This window comes from Struthio camelus, chromosome 2, assembly GCF_040807025.1.
Source record: "Struthio camelus isolate bStrCam1 chromosome 2, bStrCam1.hap1, whole genome shotgun sequence".
Classification (NCBI taxonomy): domain Eukaryota; kingdom Metazoa; phylum Chordata; class Aves; order Struthioniformes; family Struthionidae; genus Struthio; species Struthio camelus.
This window is the reverse complement of record NC_090943.1, coordinates 32,711,077-32,732,069: the sequence shown is the minus strand read 5'-3', so window position 1 is coordinate 32,732,069 and position 20,993 is coordinate 32,711,077. Positions and strand designations below refer to the sequence as shown.

Here is a 20,993-nt window from a genome sequence, read left to right as displayed (position 1 = left end):
TATTGACTGCTTTTTCAAATAAGACAAGAAGGCTATGTTGTTTTTATCACTCTTCGGCTTTCAGGTAGATGAAGCACAGACTTTTATAGGTATTTCTGAGTAGAAGAAAACTTCAGGATCTTTGGACAAATGGCCCCTCCATAAGCAAATCCAAATGTCCCAGGCTTTGCATGAGCAATTGCTAAGTACATATTAGCCTACTTGTTTGCTTAAGCAGGCCCTGTACAATCAGCATGCACTGTAACTAAGTGCTTTTATTCTTTGGTATGAATCAATCTGTATAAAGTAAAATTCAGATCTCTGTCATGCAATGTGATTCTTTTTTCCACTTCGCACAGAATGTGGGACTTAGTCATTTTATTTTGTCACTGTAGTGACAATTTGTTTACATTTTCCAATAAGAACAGTTCCATTTGTGGTTAAGTGTAGGAAACGATCACGAGCAAAGTTTGGAAGTAGAATACCTAGTCCATCTTCCAACAGGATATCACGTGCCTCAAAACCAAAAACGTGCACAGCCTGCTTCTGCAGGTCCCTGCTGCCTTTGCTAGTGTCGTTGCCTTACCAGTTCTGGAGCCCTGTTATTTAATTGCATACTGAAGGTGAGTCCTTCAGAAATTTGTTCACCTTGGTGTTGCAAAGCCATGAAGCCTTACGCTGCTGCGCCTTTCTCTCCCCTCTCTGTTACCCAAAGGTCGCTGGAGAAAGATACGTCTACAAGTTTGTTTGCGACCCTGAAGCGCTTTTCTCCATGGCCTTTCCGGACAACCAGCGCCCCTTACTGAAGACTGACATGGAACGTCACATCAATGAGGAGGACACTGTCCCTCTGTCCCACTTCGATGAGAGCATGGTCTACATGCAGGACGGTGGCTGCTGCAACACGCACCCTTATAACGAAGGCTATGTCTATTAACAACAGTGACAGCAAAGGGGATGTTTTCCCCCTCCCTTAGGCTTCTCCTCTTTCACAAGACCCAGGGGAAAAGCTGAATCGACTTCAGTTTGTTTTTTAAATAGTACACTAAAAGGGGCTTTTCCTGTTGCATTACTCCTATGGTCTGCCATGGACAGCGCACTTTATTTGAAAGGGGAGGGTTGGAATCTAAACGTTATTCTGTGTAACAGGAGGAAAAGGGGGGGGGGTTGCTTTTTACTTAAGTTTGGGAAGGGAACATACAGGTTTTAAGTACAAAAAAGCTATATCATGTCTGTTTTGTTTCATATCAGCATAAGATATTGTACATTTTCTCTGGGTATCTGTAGTACAGTTAATTCTCATTGTGCAAAATAACCACTTGATGATATCAGCATAGCATGCCTAGGGCATTTATTTGTTGCCATTCTTAAATGTTTCTGCAGTTATAGAAGAGGAACAAAGCATATATCGCAGCATTTAATTTAGAAGTGGCAGACCTTGCGCCTTGCCTTTAAAAACGAACCAGTATCTCAAGATAGTTTTGTGGGGTTTTTTATTATTCTTTTTTGTTTTTCTATGGCCTTAGAAAGATTCCCATTTAATGGCAGAGTGGCCATCGGTACAGTGACTGAGAAGCACAATCCCTGACCTCAGATTGCAAGTTGCGTGTTATATCTGGTGCCACCTTGCTATATGTATATGGCCCACGCTATGGTTTAGACCCTACAAGATCCACTTGAGGGTAGTAATTACATGTGGTAGGCTTCCTGATGATCATGTCAGCATTAAATACAGGATCATGGTTGGGAGGGAGAAAACATTTTGTATCCTTCCATTTCCTTTGGTACATAAATAAGTTATTTAATCAATAGGAATTAACTGTACTAAGTCACATATCTAATTATGCTGTTTAGACACAGCAAGCACTCCTTGAGAAAAATATCCAATACACTAAATAGGTACTTTAGTAATTTTTAGACACGGTACCCATTAATATGCATTTAAACCTTTTACTGCTGTGTTATGTTGATAACATATATAAATACTAGATAATGCTAATGCTTCTGCTGCTGTCTTTTTCTGTAATATTCTCTTTGATGCTGAATTTACTATGACCATTTATAAGCAATGCTGTAACTACAGGTAGCATTTCAGGACAAAATAGATGACTTGAACCATTTATTGCTTAGAAAATAGCTTATGCCATAGCTGTGCTATAAGCAGCTTTTACGCGCATCCACAAATGCCTAGTAAGCTTCAGCTTGCTGAGGAAAGCTCTGCGGAACCTTTTGTAACTTTCGGTGGGACGGAGACTTATACGAACTGTCAAAGAATACCATGAAGTCGCTGTATGACGTTGTAGTGCTGGCACTGATGTTACCAATCAACTTGTTTTGGACACTAAATGTAAATGTGATCGGACATGTTTGGAAGACAATTTAAATTTTGAGGGTTTTTGTTTTGTTTATTTTTTTAAACTGTTTTGTTTTTGCGAGGGGTGATCTTGAACACAAGCCACACATTATTCTGTATGTAAAATGAAGAAAAAAAAAAAAGAAATCAAAATTTTAAATATTTATGAGCACCTTTTCTGAAATGTAATATTTCCTAGTTTGAAGGGAGGGAGAGGGGATAAGATTTAGAGTTCTTTCTTTCTTTGCCCAGAGAGATTTAAACAGGTGTTATATGGAATAGCTCATTTTCCAGCATTCTCAAGAAGTGGTAGGAAAATGAATGCTAAACCATGAAATAACAAGAATAATTGTCATCATAATAGATGGATTTCAAAGACAATCTGAGGTGCTGGGTTAATTTTCCATTCTGTGTCAGTTAAGACACTAGTTAAGCTATGAATATTTTAATACATAATTAATCAAAAGTAAAAAAGAAGTGGTCACTAGAAACCACAGGTGCAGAGAAACTTTTGGGCAGGCATTGAATTTACTTAGATCCATAAGGCAACATATTTTATCGGAGTGCATATATGCCTTAATATGTCACCTAATTCTGTCATCTATTTATAAGTCTCAATGGCACTTAAATTTTCAGTGATCGACCCAGAATCGCAAGTCGAAAATTGCAAAATTATCAGGAAAGAAAGGGACAAGGTGGAGTAAGACTTTTTAAAATAAAAAAAAAAAAAAAAGGAAAAAGTGGTTTCCATTGAAGTAAGGTTCAAATGAAAGATGCTTTGATGAAAAGTCCTTGGATTGGTTTTGGTTCTTTAATGTCAGCATGGGGCACCTCCTGCCTGTGGCAGGATGTGGGTATTTGGGGAAGGGGTTGGACATAAAAAAAAAAAAAAAAAAAAAAAAATTGCATCAAATATGTAATATTTAAGAAGAAATATATATATATATCTGTATACGGTAGTGACTCACTGAACAAAACAAGCAATCAGACCAACATTACATGATCTCTCAGCAGAAGATATAAAAGTCTTTCACTGAACTGATTAACCCTTTTAAAAATGTACCTAAAAGGTTTATTTAAAGTCTGTTTTTATTCCACTTTTTTGTTTGTTTGGGGTTTTTTTTTTTGTTTGGGGTTTTCAGGTAGACTAATAAATCTGGCAGCTGATTTCTGCAAGATTGTTGTGTATTGGATTCCTAACCACTTGGACTGGAGAGACCCTTTCAGTAAGATTCTTCTTTTGGAAGAGGAGGTGATGGTCTGTTCCCAGTGAACGGCTTCCAGCAAAATGTATTTAAAAAAAAAAAAAAAAAAGAGAGAAAGTGAGGAGTATGTACAATTCACCTATATGTATATATGAGGTGTAAACAGGATTTAGGTTGCCAAAGCATTGTATTTTGACTGACAAAAGGGAGAAGGGAAGGATGGGATATGTAGATTTAGAGAAAGATTAGTTCCAGCTAGGAACACTTTTCACAGGGCACTTTAACACCCTGTTGAATTTGAATGTGGGGCTTTAGGTGTTTTGGTGGGAGGGGCAAGAGGGGTAGAGGATTTTTTTTTTTTCCTCTCTTTAGTTTTTGTTATTTTCAAGCTGTACCACAGCAGTAGCCAGAAAGAAAAAGCAGGCCTCACCTTTCATTGAGAAGGAACTGTAATGGAGTCTGGCTGTGCGTGTTCGCTGCCCATAGCAGCGGGCAGCACAAGGTAGTGCTACTGTGGAACAAATCTGCGAGACTTCCCTGTACAACCCACATGCTGTGTCACAGCTGTAGGTGCTCAAACATTTTTCCTCTGCTGTAACAGTTCAGTTGCACTGGTAGCTGGATGGAGGTGAAATTAGATAAAGACTTGATAGAACCCCTCAGAATCCTTTTCAGAGTGTTAAGATTATATGTTTAGGGCAACTCACAAATTTTACTTAAGGGATAATAAGACTTTCTGTGCCAGAGACCCTAAGCCTTTTGTTGCCAAGGCATGCAACTTCTCTGCACATCAACAGATGTTGCAAATTTTAACATTACGTTCTTTGAAACCATGGAGTTCATATGCTTATCAGACCAAATTCTGCCTGCTTGATTTTAAAGTTGGCTGCTGTGGTAACTAGGCGACATTGGGATACCAGAACATTTAGGAATATTTTTTCTAGTAATTCCCTGAGAAAAGAATCTTGCTTGGGGCCAAATCTTTTATTTTGGGGGGAATTCCTTGGTACCTGGCACCATTCCCAAGGGCTTAGGGCTTGTAGTTTTATTGACTCCTTGGCATCTAACTGTTTGTAGGCTGCAAGTCCATCCTTACAGGACCAGGACAATACCATCTAATAAACACTTTTGCTGTGTATATTTAAGAGCAGGAAATAGATCAATGATGTGTGCAAAAGAACTATTATGAGGAAATCTTTGCACTGTTAATAGCTGTACTTTCTCCTCTGAAGAGCATTAGCTTCAGTTCACATATTACAGGTAATAGCACCCATGGACAGCCTTATTCAGTGCCTGCATTAGTAGTGCCAAGAACTTTTCCAAATAGTCTCCTTCAGGGATGTTTTGGGAGTCTTGATTAGTGTGGTTCTTACAGTCTAAGAATAATTGCTCTGAAATATCCCACATGAATATGATAGCCTAGGAGAGTAATATCTCTGTTCTCTTCACTAATTTTTTTTTTTTTTTTATCAGAGACTATTCTGCTTGGAAAGCAGGTAGCATCTGAGAGCAGGTGCCTATGCCTCAGAAACTCCAGTTTGAAGTCCCCTGCATTTTGCTAAGATACCAGGCTGAGAACTGGAGCATCTGGAATACGTATATGCACCTTATCCTGCTCGATTTGTTAAGGTAGAGGTAACTCCAGTGCATCTTCTGATGGTTCTGCGAAGGGAGTGCTAATCCCTGGCAGAGAGGAGAGGATGGCACATTAGGGTCAGAGGCATTTTAAAACTACAAAATTACCCACAGGATGTCTATCAAATTCCTAGGAATCACAAATGCATGTAGGAAGTGCTGTGTCTTGCCTCCCAGCTTTCCAAATGCCTCATGACTGCATAGCTAGGTGAAGTTAAATTCCTTTACTTCAGGGAGATTGATATTCCCCTTGAACAGCAATTTACTATCTTTGGGAAGGGAACGTTCATGCCATCTTGTTACATGAAAGTTTGAAAATTCCTATAAAGAGTCTTGTTGATATTTTCCCAAAGAACTATTTTTTATGTGCAGATGATGATGCTAACCACCAAAAAAGAGGTAAATAAGCTCCAAGGAGAAGGTATCCATACATCATGTTCCTCACAACTATATCCTAGTTTGTCCTAGAAATGTATTATGCCTTTAATACTGCCACAGTATTATCCTTATTGTGTCCTGTCATGGGATTGGCCTCAGAAACATGCAGTCAACCCTGAAGTTCTTTTGGTAACGGGCTTTCTGATGTTAGCTGAGGTTACAGGAAGCTGCCTCTGAGATGCAGGTGTACAATCAAGTACTTGGATCTGGTAAACCATAGTTCTGTGTCTCTGCTTTTTTTGCCTGTTTTGTGGGCACTTCTGCCCATATCTGTGCTTTTTTCCCCACACAATAGCAAAATAACTATAGCCACAGATATTTCAAAGATTTTTACTTCTGCTATTGCATTTAATAGCCAGGTTTGATTTGTTTTGTTTCAGAAGAAATGCCTCTAGGTACTTTTTCCCACGCTCCCCAAAACCAGGTAGATGCTTGGGATTTGTTTTTTGCTGTGTAATCTACATTATAGCTTATGCCACTTCCCTGGTGCAAGTTCCTTAAAAGCAGTGAGTAAAGGCGATTTCCTTGTTTTCCTTTTTTTTTGTTTTCTCCTCCTTGATAGGGCCTTGATAGGGCTAATCCAGTTGAAGATAGTTTAAACTAAATCTTCACTTACCCATGATATTTTAGTGAACTGTGTGTTCGTTTGTCCGTACGTGGTGCGTTACAGAACCTCAAATAATGAGAGTCAAGTGTTTTTAAAAATACTGCAAAGGGCTGTGCTGTGGTTTTCAGTCCAAGCCTTGCATGGGGGTGGCATATGGCTACACGACCTAAATAGAGGCATAAGGAGGTGTTATCGCAGAGGTGCCAGGGCTTTGGAGTTTGAGACATTTGGACAAATAGGCAGTTAGGGTTGCTGCCTGATCCTCCAGGTTGAATTGTGCTCTAGAAGATCTGGCGAGGAGCTCTGCATATATACGCAGGAGAAGACCAGAGGGATTATGGTCCCAGCATGCCTGGGTGAGACTCAAGAATGGAAAAAAGTCTGTCAGTGACAATCTGGCCCTACCAAGTAGATAATCCAGAGCTGATTAGTGCAGGAAGAAGGAGGTTATGTGACCGATGTAGTAAATCACAGAGATAATTACTTGAAAGACATGCTAGAGCAGAACTATAAGAAATAATGGAAAGTAATAAAGTCTGTAAACAGCAATGATTTTTAAGACCTCAGTGCTTGTGGGAGTGCTTCAGGAAAAGGAAGAGAGAAAGTAAAATATAGAAAGGGACAATAATATTAGATGAGAACAACAGGAGTCAAATCATGAACTGCATTAGGGACCTGGAAGATTGCAGTATTTTAGATAAGGAAGTAAGGGACTAAGATAAGTACAGAGTCAGTAAACTGAGATAAGAGCAAGAGAGAGAAGGTAATTGGAGGCAGTGCACTTTGTGGTCCATGGGCCAAATGTATTACTCCAGCAGAGCTGCACCAGGCAAGTGTTTGGCCCCGGTAAGTTTAGCCCCAAGGATAGGAATATCAAACTGATGACTTTGAAGTGATTGTTGATAATTTAGTAGAACCATCTGCACAGTGTTTGGTAGCTGTTAAAAGAGCAAACAAGATCTTGGAATATGCAGAGAGTGTTCTGGGCTATAAATGCAGTGACTTTATTGTCCCATCATATTAAAAAAAATAAAATAAATAAAAGATAATGACTCAGATTGTGGGCTGGTGTAAATCAGCTTGGTTTCACTGAAGCCAGCTAAGCAGCTTTATCTCAACAGTCTGTGGCTGTTATTAGTAATATGTATGTCTGTCTAGTTGTGGTATTCACGAAGGACAATTTCACTTGTTACACTATTCAGAAAGATATGCAAATGATCAAAACATGGGGCATAACATGACACCAATAATAAAAGATGAAATTAAACTAAAATGTACGTGTTCTGAGTACTACTGATGTAGACAACTCTTGTTCCCTATTCGTATAAAGTTCTCTGTGGTGGAGATCTGTACATCATGTTAGTCCTTAGAGTGATCTTATGTGACCAGTGCTGGCAGATGTGTGTGCTGGAATCCACACTACAAATGGCTTAGCATTGGCCTCTGCAAAGGTGGTGGGATCCGTAGGGGTCAGGCTGCCTTCTCAGCTCTTTATGAAAGTAATGTGGACGTTTAATAGTCTAAGGAGTGCACTAGGCTTCCATCCGTTCTCAGGACTAGCAGATTTCAAAGGAATTTCAGACACTGCTCTGCTCCATATTATAAGGCTTTGGGTGCCCAGCTAAATGTATTAGATACCTAAGGGCCTTCAGAAAGACTTTCAAAAGCTGCTTAGCTGAACCACGGCTTCTCTGCTTCCCCGGGAGTGAAATGTGGAAGAGAGAGAGACAAAATAGGTAGAGCTAGATGTACATCTACAGAGAAATAAAATGAAGAGCCCCTTTCTATTATTATCTTAAAGGAAGAGTTTCAGCATGGCACTGCAGGAGAGAGTTTGTAGGAGTTAATGCAACCAGACATTTCCATGGAGCTCAGAATAGATCCCTACTCCTGGAGAGGGACTATTAGTTTTGCATAGTCCATGCATGTACCTGCTCAGCATTCCAGTTTTCATGAATTTGATTTCAGGTGTTTAGTTCTTCCTATTATGTATGGGAAGATTCTGCTACATAGCAAGGTATCGCTTCAGACACACTAGTGTTCTGTTTTGTATTACCTACGGTTTCTTTGTGAATTTGGCCTTAATGGCTGAAGAAGCACTGGCACACAAGGAAAGGTTGATTCCCCGAGCCATGCAGTCCTTCAAACTGAATAATTTCTATGATTGTTATCTAGCCTTTGGTAAGTGACGTAGCCTGTCTGTTACAAAACCAGTCCTTAAACCTGAACTTGGCTTATTATTGCTTTCCATCAGCTAAGTGCTAGGTAAGCAGCTTTCACATATATAAACTTCTCTTGGCCCTCTGATGACTTCTGCAGTTGTGGTCGCCACATCTCAGAAGTTTATAGGAGACGCAGAAAAATACAGAGAGAGGTCACAAGAATGATAAAGACTTATCAGAAGGCTTTTTTATTAATAGCTACTAAAAAAGACTCAACTTGGGAAAGATAGCTGAGAAGGGATACAACCAAGGTGTATAATATCATGAATCATTTGGAGAAAGAGAACAGGGAATGACAGCTTAGTCTCATAACAAGAATTCATGGGGGCAATAGAAAGAAACAATCAGATGAGCAGTTTAAAGAAAATGAAGGAAGTACTTTGTCACACATCACAATTATTAATTCATGAAACTTACTGCCAAAAGTTGTTTTGGATGGCACAAGTTTCTAGTGAATTAAAAAAAAAATGCTTAGAAAAATACATGGAAGAAATGGCCATCACAGATGCTCAAATATGATGTTGAAGTAGAACTGTCCAAATCAGGAAGTCCCTAAGGCACAGATTGTCAGACTCAGAGCATGTACCAGGGTCACTCTGTTCCCACACTCTCTAAACGCTGATGCTGGCCTGTCCTGGGATGGATGGACCTTTGGCTACAGTAGAGGACTTAGTATCTCCTGGAAGTGAGTAATAATTTGAAGTGAAGGCACAAAGCTCTGGTGGCACCAGGTAGCGTTCTGTATCCTGCATTTTGTTCAGGTCCTGTGACTAAACTAAAAAAATTATATAACAAAACTGATTTGAATAATTTCGGTACTTTTACAGTACCCAACTGTACAGTAATCTGTAGAATTGAACCGAGAATCCTCTCCCTCTAGGATCTGTTTTCCTTGTCTAGCAAACACAACCCTTACAAAGGGCTATTGTAGGCTTGCGCGTGATTATTAAGCTGCTGACATCGGGGGTATTTTATTTTTAAAGGCAGAAAAAAAAAACATTGCTGCACTTGTGTTCAGCTGGGAACTACAAGTCTTTCAAAAGAAGAAACAACTCAAAAAAAGAAAAACAAAATTGAATAATTTGTGAGTAATTTGTCCATTTTATATTTCTGCCACTTAAAATCCTTCTAACATTTCACAAGGTTTTCCCTCTGTATGGCATTTTTGTATTTAGAAAGCTAAGGCTATTTAGAAATAGACAGGATTGAAGCAGGATTCAGAAAGTATAACCCCCCAAAATAAGGAGAGAGAGAAAAAACGCTAATGAATATCTTTCCCTTCTCATATTGCCTCTAACTCTATCAGTAACGTATTCCATAATACTCTAACTTCCATCCTTAACAGATAACATTAAGCAGTACATATCCTAATTTCATCAGACTTGGACTCTTGCTTAAAACCTTAGGTGACTTCATGCATTTATATCAATTGTATCAACAGACCAGTGCATCTGACTCTTTGAAAGCAGGCGCAGATCCACGCAGAGATTTGTCACGACAAGATGGTTTGGATTTTGATGGGATGATTATGACAAATACAGACAGCAATAGACCCAAATCTCTCATGTAAAGTGAAAGAAAAAGCTTTAGAAATACTCAAAATATTTATTGGCCTCAGCTAGCAACATTTTTGGAAGACAAAAGGCAGGTGATGTGACTGATTTAAGTGTTATTCAGGGAAGACCCTACATAAACTGTAATGGGAACTCAATATTTCTAAAAATGTATATGAGTTCTGGCTAGCCACAGAAGATTAACTGCTGACGTACTGTGTTAAAACAGTCCAAAAGGCCATTGCAAGTGTAAGCTGAATTCTCATACAGCCCCTAAATGGGACAGTCAGCAGTTCCATGAGTTAGGACAGTAATGGGACATAAATGGCTGTATCCGGTAGGGAAGGATGAAGAAAAAATCTTGAGAGTATGAAGCATATGAAAAGAAGACCCTTATTCTCAGTATTTCTGCAAACCAGCAATTGCAAGCTGCATATTAAAGAGAATTTATTCACACAAGGTAAAAATCAGCTCAGTTGGTGAAAATACAACTCTATACTAATAGGATAAACAGTTGGGAATCAGTACACAGCAGACAGCAACGATACTGCTGAAAAACAGATGAGTCCAGAGGGGTTTATGCATATTGCAGAAGAGGCCAGAAAAGCTAAGTCAGTTCAATGACAAAGTAGCAAGATTACTTTGAACTCAGTTTCGCAGGTGTGGGGCAGCTTCATCTTTTGTATGACCCTGCTTTATGGGGGAAAAATCAGCTTCCTCTAAAAAAGGTAATATCTATCAAACTTCCTAATCTTTGTTTGATTCCTATTGTTACAAAAATGAAATTAAGATTTAAAGATGAAATCTGTAACCCTCTCTTCACTGGATGCCATTATTGCTATGCCATAATTACAGAATACATCATAGAGCAGTGTGGTGTAATGTTTTTATTGGCATGGATGTGAAGGAAATGAATTATCCATGCCTGAGCTGCTTCTCATTTCCATGTTGTTTATTTGTGAAGGCAGAAGTGCATTTTACAGCTCCTCCCAAATATATAAAAAAGGGTTTTCATAGCAACAGTCCCATAACATCATATATTTTCTCTGTGCCAGATATGCTGCAAAAAAAGGAAAGAAAAGAAATCTATCCTTATAATGTTTAGAAATGTTTAAATAATAGCACAGGTTTCATCATTTCTCTGCCTATAAAGTGAATCTCTGTGGTGGAAATTCTTGCGACCTGACAAAGAATTTGAAAGTGATGTCGAGGTAGGATGGCTTAGAGAAGCAGAAGAGGTGTTATCTGATACTTATGCATTCACATGCATATTTAAACTGCTTCTTTCAAGAAAAGTTATCGATGATTTCAGGCAATATATCGGTGTATTTATAAGATACAAGTTGACAAATCCTATCTTGTCTAAACTTCTTCCAGAAGCTGTATGAGCATGGTTAAAACTGTCTCAGGCTGTTGTCTTGCATTATGTTGTTGAAACAACAGAAGTGGTTCTTGGATCTCTCTGATCCTGTGTTTCTTTGAGCCCATGATGTGTGAGAAAATCTAAGGCATCCTTGGAAGTAGGCCTGTCCAAACTTTTTGCAAAGATTGCAAACCTGTTGCAACTGTGAAAATGGGGAGAGGCAATAGGGAGGAAAAATCTTCCCATCTTTGCAAAAAAAGGGGCTTTTGAGACTTTCTTATGTTTACTGTCACCTGTTTTCTGTGGAAGGACTAATAATCACCTCATCTTAGAAATTTAGCAGACTAAAGTTGTAAGAAACTCTAAAAATGTCTTGGGAAAGTAGGCTTTGATGGCTTAAAACTGTAGTTTCCCTATCTGAAAATTTCGATGTTTACAGGTTCACTAAGATGTCGGCTACCACATTCTGAATGTTTTTCTAGATACAGAAAAGCTGCTTTTACGGAAGATCTGAGCTTTAACCAGATTAGGTTATTTTGATCAGTAGACTGCTGTAATTTTGGAAGGAGACTCTAGATTTTGTTGAAAAAGGAGGAAAAATTTATCAGGAAAGAAAAGAAAGGAAGCTTAAGGTTGTCCAGGGTGTTGGAATATGAGAGTGCCCAACAGAGCAGGAAAAAGAAAGTTAAAAATGCAAGGATAATTATAGTTGATGTATGGCTTTGTGATTTACTACATGGATACTATTCATGTATATAGACTATATAGGCACTTTATATAATAGCCATGTAATTAAGGTATACATTATTAATATATAAGTGCTTCTATTAAGATCTGTCATTAATGATCCTGTCATTATGAAGCTGTAAGATACAACTTAGTGTGTTCCCTATAAGACATTTGTTCCGGTCTGACAGAATCAGACAAAAAAGCTGAGGTAAATTCTTCCCAGTACATAAATCTACTAATAAAGGTGTATGATATTCCAGAAGCAGTTAGTCTCATTGCCCTAGCAAGGGAAAATCAGCCTACAGTCCCTCTGCCTTTTTAATACCTATATAGATAGATGCATGGTTTTCTGAATATGTGAACATTCTCTGAGCCGGTGAAAGTCTGGACTGTGAAGGGAAGGAGCTTAAGGTCCAAACACAAGCAGAAGCTTCAGATTTTGTCAACATCTGCTGCTAGCAGAATTCCATTTAATGGTTTGGTAAGATCTTGAAACAGTATTTCAAGAATGGTGCTGTGAATTTTTCTGTTCGGTTTGGAAAAAATAACAACCCTGAAACCTGTTGAATTTGACAAGAAATGCAATAGCATTGTGGCCAAGGTACACCTTCTGTGCCTTATTATCATATGGATGAAGCCAACCTCATATGCCTTGTTTGTTTCTTGTATTTCCTTGATATAAGGACACTGATTCATTCTGGCTCTGCCCTTTCTTTACATATTTTCTCTTGTACAGAAGGTATGAACATAGCAAAGTCAAACCAATCAGCACAAATGCAAATTAAGGTTAAAAACTAAAGAACTGAGTTTTTGCATCCAATTGTTTGCTCTCTTCTCCATGCAAGTCCAAGAATTTTCTTCCTCTGTGGTTTTTGAGTTGTAACGAGCTTTTACTTTTATTCTGTATCCCTTTCACCATAAGGAAAATACTATATTCTGCTGTTCCTTCAAACTAGGAAACGTTTTTTCTGTCATTTTCCAGGTACTTTCCTTAGCTTGGCTCTACACTTTTTCTTTATGAAAATCCTCTTTTCAGGAAGCTAAGATGGACATATTGGTTAGTTCAGATGGGTTAACAGATCTTATGGAGAGTACTGTGGCACAGATACAATTCAAAATGCAAATGTCTGCAATGTTTAGTCTCAGTGTATGAAATATTTGAGCATAAAGATAACTCTAAGCCTATAAAAGGACATCATGCATTATTAAGTATATGTTCCCAGCTGAAACATATGGACAGAACCTTTTTCAAACCCTTATTCAGTTTGCCATATTCAGAGGAGAAATGTTCTTTGGTGACTTGTGACCCAGGCAGAAGGGTTCTATTTACAGCACTGTGGGTGCCCCTGGACTAAACTGCTTATTTTTCTCTGTTACCTCTTGTAATAAATAAGTCCTCTTCCTTTGTAACATACTTTGAAATCTACTGGTAAAAAGAATTCTATGACAGCTAAGGATTAATGCCACTGATTTGCAATGTTAACCTTTGATATTCAGCTTGCAAATTTTCAGTCCCTTGGATCACAGGCTTTTTCTTAAACAAATAAACAAAATCTCCCAACTCCTGCAAGATTTAAAATTAAAATTCTATTTCAGCTTTTACTCTTTTTTGGGGTATCAGTCCACCTACACTTGTACTTGAGAGGAAGTATAAACGTATAGTTTATATCTATGCATAGGCTTACCAAGCCTCATTTAACCCATTTTCTTACCTATTGATAGATTCATAACAACAATGTTTCTTCACTGAAGCATGTCCTGCTTACACCTAAAATATTGTAAGGAGGCAGCTCTTTGAAGAAATATTAAACATCTATATTTCCTTTGATATGCATTTGATGACTAACAGACTTTAAAGATTGCAGGAGAATTGTAAAACTACAAATCAGAGACAGTTGTATCAGCTGATTCTTTTCCTAGCATGCGTTTCAGCACATGATCAGCCTTTAGTCAGGTGCAAAGTTATTTCATAGGACGTTGCCTCACTAAAGGTCACTCAAGGATTTTGCAGGATACTGTGTACTTTGGAGACACACTCCCATGGAAAAGACAGGAAATTATGTGAGGTTCTTCATATTTCTAAGCAGTTATACGCTTCCTAACTGCCCTGACTGCTATACAATTTTTCCTCATAATATTATGATATCAGGAAAGTAAGTACTGAAATATGGGTGGAGGAAAGGTCACACAAGATTTCAGTCGATGTGGTGCTGAATCCAGCTGAGTGGCTGTGCACTGGATGAGATTTCCTACTTCTCCACACACCGTCGCTAATAATTTCTTCTAATGGTCCTCATATGGAATCATGTTTGTTGGTAAAGCTCCTGCACTGAATCCCAACTCCACCATTGTTATCTACTGTGGAATTTAGCAGCTCTTTGGAAGTGGTTGACTGGACTAGTTCTTTCTGAAACTGGAGGTTAAGAGAGCTGGCAGGAGCTCAGTGGGAATGGAGAGTTACAGTTCCTCAAGAAAACTAAATACGGTGTTTCAGTTGAGTGGTAGTTTCATGCCTCACTTTGTAAGGCAAACAGTTTGGGGAGCCAAGTGCCCCACTCCCACCTTTTGTTCCTACTCCTATTTGAGATGCCCACAAGACGTCTTGGCATCTGCGGCACAGGTTGCTAATCCCTGATTTCTGCAAGTGTGCTGTCAGGCTAGGGATCTCCTGCTAACCATAGCCGTCCATAATGGCAACTCCCCTCAGTGGAGAAGAATAGAGGTCAAGGCAGTGCTCTTGGGGTCTTTGTAACGCAGAGTGGTTGCATACTACACACTCATTTGAAGGTTACTCCTTCCTCCTACATCTCCAGCTCTCCCTAAGGCATTTTGCAGAGCCAAAAGAATGACAGAGCAATCCTGTATAGGCCACGTTTTTACTCCCATTCTGTGGTTCGCAAAACAGGTTATGCTATGTTTGGATAGTTTTTACTCATAAATGAGGAGAATTCAGGACAGTCCTTTGTTTTTCACTTTTATTTTCAATAAATAAATTAACCTAGCATTTAACAAAATTGAGGACTAAAGATCTAAAGATCTACTATGTGATCCAGCCAAACGTATATTCACAGTGACCTTCCTTTGAAAATTAACTATCAAAAGCACAGCATGAGCATTGTTTGTATGAGACCTCAAAATTTGTTTGCTTTTGCAAATAATGCCAGATCTTAAACTCTGCTCTCCTAAGGCCAAAAGGCTAATGTACTAACTTACAGCATCACGCAGCTGCCTATTTGATTGAGTTTTCTTTTCTTCTCACAAAAGGTTAATTTCCATAAAAGAGATTTTGATTTGACTGGGCTTGTTTGGACAAGACTTTATGGGATTTTGTTTCAGTCATGGTGTTTCGTGTCTCATTGCATAAAGAAATACAGCACAATATTAAAATACTGTTTAATTTTTCACTAAAACAAGCCTATAAAGTGTCTTTTTGTACTAAATGTATTTTCAGGTATATTGTCCTGTCCTGACAGAGTACTTTCCTGTCTCTAACACTTGGTGACATATGTTAACCTAGAGCTTTTTATCCCTGCTGTCTTTATGGTGCTTATTTTCAAGGAGTATTTAGCAGGAGATAAAACTGATTAAGCTAGGATTAAACAGGAACCAAATAGTATCAGTTATTGAATCCTGAGTTCACAGTGAACTGGGGAAAATATTTGATTTCTAGAAAGTTACTGCAGAAATTTTCCCTTAGAAGTGCGTTGAAAGTGTGGTGAAGGCATACGACAACCCTAAAGAGACGAAATACATTTAAGCAAGATGCTAGGAATGCACTTGATCAAAACATGTAGTTCTTGAAAAAGCTTGTTGCTAACAGCCAGCTTGTAACTAGAGCTAATAACTTTGATAAATAATACAAAACAGGTGAAAGAAGCTGTTGATTGTCATGACGCTGAATCCTTCGGTGTTCTGGGCTGCCTAATGTGAAAAACAAAACGTAGAACACAAATTTCCACCAAAAACCTGTATTAAAACTAAAGTAGACGGAGGAAAGAAAAGTCTCAGAGCAGTAAACAAATCCATCTTCTTTAACTATATTGGACTGAATCCAAGTTGAATTCAGTCCTCTTCAACCTTGCTGAATTTAAAGCCATTCGCACAGGGGTAACTGATGGCAAGGTTTGCCCCTGCAACTCATTTAGAAATACATCTTCATTTGGCACAATCCAGCAGAGATGAAAGGCAACAGTACTTTGTGAATTTTGCCAAGCAAAAAGGTTTAAAGCAGCTGACAAGCATCATAAGATATTGTTGTACCAGTTTGTATTGATTGTGCTGGAGGGCACCTCCTTGTGGAAGAGGATTGATTTTTTTTGTGTATTTTCACAAAGAGATTTTAATAGTCTTTGTACTTGCTGTCATGTTGCAAAGGCCCACAAGGAAGACATGTCTGATACCACAACTTTAAATGATCAGCCCTTCAGCCTCTGATAAACATCAATTAATGCTGTATAAAAACATCTCCAATGCAGTTACACTAAAGCCAGATTTTTATAAGTTACAATGTCAAATTCTGCACTCATGCAATAGCAAAGAAATCAACACCACTAAGGAGTTAAATTAGCAGCTTCAGTGGTATGTTTAAGAAAAAGTGTACTCAGTTTCTGATTCTTTCTGAAGAAGGTCAAATGCCTTCCTAAACTCATGATAGTGTGAAAGCTGTGAATTGTTATACTATCATTTGAGTCAATGGATTGAAAACTGTTGCTAGAATTTTTTAATTTTGTTTCTTTATTCAAGATTTTCATGCCTTTACCACTTACTGAGGGAAAAATTCACAGAGAAGAAATGAGCAAAGAGCTAACTTTTTCCAGTTCGGGGTGGAAAAAGCACTGAACACGGTCTGCGTTTTCATTTGTTATTTACGTAGGCATGGGCAAACTGCTATAGTGATCCTGAAGATTTCTCATAGATCAATACAATAGCAATACGGAAAACTCCCGCAGAATTTAGCAGGGGTGAAACTGTTAGGTTTGCATGGACTTTAATTTAACACAAACAGCTTAAACATAATAAAGCAAGAAACATTATTTACAGATTAAAAAAAAAAAAAACTATCTTTTACAATTTAATAATAGGATAACTCTGTAGTAACTTCCTCAGGATGCTTCTATTTAGTTCTCTTGGGCTTCTCCATAAGGTCAGGAACCCCTTAGACGCTACATCCATGCACTACCTATCACCAGGTGTCAAGCGCTGTTGGGCTGCAATGAAATGTCTGCTCTAATAGAGCTAAAGCGTTGATCATAGCCACTTGTCCAAGCTGTGAGTGGTACATCTGTTTTCTTTTGACTGCAGTAGGCAATGTCCCCTTCCTGAGTTAGCACTAAATGCTGGAAGTGCTTGGCTGCTGCAGGAACTGTATTTCAGTCATTAGTTTATGATGCACGCCATGAAGTGCTGAGCCCGGTGTACCTGCTAGATATCATATTTTCTTTACCTCTATTCCTCTTGTAATTGCAATTAGATACACTGGGCCTACTAGCTGAGGGTTGCCCATACAGCCAAGCGCTTCTCCTATCCTTGCTATTCTGGCTTGACTTATAGAAGTGCCACTGACAATACAGATGCCTAAATTAGTTGCCTGAAGTCAGATAGTGAAAATATCCTTTGCTGCTCAAATTTTGCCTTGTCTTAGCAGTGCTCACAAAAGCCTTTTGTATTTTCTGGAAGTGCATATGTGAGTTTCAGCCATTGCAATGCAAATTACAGATTAAGCCAAAATCAACAAACATGGAAGTAAATAAAATTAATAGGAACATTTCCACTGACTTCCATAGTAGGTTGATTTGAATTAATAAGATTTCTGAAGTAGGAGCTTTCTCTTTCTGTGTACTCTTGCAGTATTTTGTGAAATGTGCCCAGATCCTGTTTTTCACTGCTGCACTAAAAATAACAGTGATGCAATGTACTTTGCAAATACTGAGTTTTACTGTGGAACCTATAATTGTAGCTTCTAACTTTTTCTAGTTTGTGACTTTTATTTCTAACTTTTTCTCCCTATGTATTCACATAATGAAAACTGGATTGCTTAAGTGCTGGGAAAAGTGAAGAGCAAAGAAATGAGACGATGGAAAATGCTGGATGGTTCTTAAGAAATAAAGATGGCTCTCATTCAAAATAAATTTAAAAGCTTTCAGTTGCTTGTTGGTATAGAACATCTAAGAAGATGTCAGGGTGGAGAAAAAATAGTGCCTTATTTTGCCAAAATATGAATTCAGAATATTTCAAGATAAATCATACTATGGTCATTATCAAAACCATCAACAATATGTTTTTTTCAGAACAAACATGCAAGCAAAGAAAATACCGTTGCTTTTGTACAATACTGATCAGAAAAGTAGAGAAAAGAATAGGGAGAATGCAGAAGACAGACAAAGAGAGAATGAGTAACACTGCTTTGTGAATCAGCTAGTATTGGCAGTGCTCCTTAAATTCTTAACCAGCTGGAAAAAATTGGCTCTAACTGGAAGTGTGGATACAGAATCTTTATATTATGCAGGATAGCTGAATAAAAAAGTAACTGTATCAACTGATTGTTTGTTGAAGAAAATAAATTGTAAGACAAGTTAATATACATATAAAGCTATATATAGATTGCATCTTATAAAGGGGAGCAATCACTTCCTCCCCTACTCCTCTGAATTTTGACCTCTGATGTAAGATGATGGTAAAGCATTCGTTATAGTGCAGTTTCCATCTTCCCTTCAGCAGTTCTTGTTTGGAACGGAGGATAAATTAATTTGAAAGGGACTATCTGAATAGTAGAAGAGTAATGAAGTGAAAAGGTTTTTCCCATGCAAACCCTGTATGAGCACATTCTGCCTCAGAATTAGTTTTTTTGAGAGCCAGTGTTGTTTTGCATGTAGAGGACACAACCTGAGAAGTTTTTAGAAGGGTGATGGAATGTGAGAAAGATACTTAGGCTTACGTTGTAGGATAAAAGCAATCTGATCCAAAGCACTTTACCCAAATACAATACTGGATCTTAAAAGTCAGTTTAAGATATTCAGAGATTAAGTGTATATTTCTGTCAGTCAATAAGTACAGAAGCCAGATCACAGCAACTAGAGACAGAAAAATGTTGTGTATGCGTTATCTCATCCAGCTGTCTGCTATTTGACTGTTTTTTTACAATACATTTTCTACTATTTTAAAATTACTGCTTTAAACATATCACTGTTTATATAACTTTCAGCTTTGCCTTTTAAAATAGCATTGAGTAACTGAGAAAATATTCCTTTACAAATACAATGTTTAATACTTAGAGGTAGGATGAAATAAGTAATGAGTGTTAAGAAGGTGTTGTGGTTGTACAGTTGGTACTGCACAGAACTTAACAGCTACTAATGCACAGCTGAGAAAAAATGTCAAATTTTTTCTCACATAGTCATCAAACATTTTATGTAATCTTATACAGAATAAAAGTAATCCATAGTGATCTCTTTCCAGTCCCTCTGCACCCTCTCCTTAAGGATACAGCTAGGCTGTGGTTGTAGAACCTTGCAAGGAACTGTGTGTCAGCAAGTGTTTTTCCCTGACAGGCAATTACAGGTCAACCATCTGAGAAAAGATTAGAATTGAATGAGCCCAAGGGCTCAATTCTTAACCCAGAAACATGAGCACGTATGGTTGGTTTGCTGTGTTCATTGTCAATTTAACTCCTCTGGTTGCATGATATATCAATGATACAGTATGTTTTCACACTTAACAGTGGAATTGGTTTCTAGATTACATATTTTGTCCTGACGTGAAAGGATTTAGATAGGTGACTTTTCTTTTACGTTTGTCATGGGAGAATATACTTAAAATATGTTGTGAAATATTCTTCGTATGAACTACAGACAGCTAGTAAAAATAAATGAGCCACAGTACAGCGTGCCCAGAGATCTGTCTTTTCATTCCAGTCTTTACCTGATTTACTTTACCGTGATGGTCAAAGTATTATTTTCTTTGTGCTCAAGTCCTCTATCTGGAAAATGGAGGTAGTATTCCCTAGATTTGATAGATTGATATTCCCAGATGAAAAACAATGTTATTATTAAGCATAGAAATTGATTATTCAACCTTCAAGAAGACCAGGATTTTCCAGAAATGGCTCCAAAACTATGAGGAATGAGGAGAGAGCACCTAAGCATGTAAGAAGTACTGAGAATAATAACTTTCATTGATTTATTCACTCATTTTTGGAGCCTGGCTGTCGACACCTGTAGGATGCACATAAGGATGTCCACACCCTTATGCACATAAGAGACCACAAAGAAAAGGCAGAGGCCTGGCAAAGAGGGGATGGATAAAGGATCATATATACTTCCCTGGAAAGTATGAAGTGGGAAACAGATGAAAAAGATGAAAGATATAGTGGCAAGAAAGTAAAGAGGAGAAGGAAAGGATCATTCTGTGACTACAGCCAAAGGAAGGATGAAGGTTACGGGGGAAAGACTAGGCAGCAGGAGAATCTCTAGAAAGGACTGAAAATTGAAAGAACAGAACTGGAGAGTCATAAATGAAAAAGAGTTATGAACGAAAACTGCTTATTAAGAATCACTTTCTGAACCATCTAGCCTTGCAGCAGTTTGTGTGCAGAAATAGAAGAATAAAGACTCTGTTCCAGATGGGACAAGACACTGGCTGTCTTTCACGTTGGGGCAAATTGTCACCTGAATGAATGTGGTATGACTACATCAGAAGTTGTTAAAGTCTTTCAAGAAAATGGAAGCGCTCATGTGTGTGCCGTTCTAATAAACCTTAGAAAAGGTGAGAAGTGTGAAGATGAGATAAAGATACAAGCTGTGAGGAAGGTTTGTGGCATATTTTATCAAGGAGATGTTTTTATAAAGTGAGCACTTTTTTGACAGATGATTGACTGTGTTTGGGTACATGGATATAGCCTTCTGGAAAGGGAC

At 38.1% G+C, this 20,993-nt stretch overlaps 1 protein-coding gene across 5 annotated transcripts in view; it reads left to right on the top strand.

Annotated features, from left to right (window-relative positions):
* Positions 1-3,508, top strand: part of ETV1 (ETS variant transcription factor 1) — a 67,054-nt gene extending 63,546 nt beyond the window's left edge. For all 5 annotated transcript variants that reach the window (XM_009680824.2, XM_009680826.2, XM_009680825.2 and 2 more), the window contains one exon: positions 695-3,508. In XM_009680824.2, coding sequence (XP_009679119.1) covers positions 695-916 — 222 coding nt within the window. In that variant the 3' untranslated portion in view covers positions 917-3,508. The remainder of the gene's footprint in view (positions 1-694) is intronic.
* Positions 3,509-20,993: the final 17,485 nt, after the last annotated feature.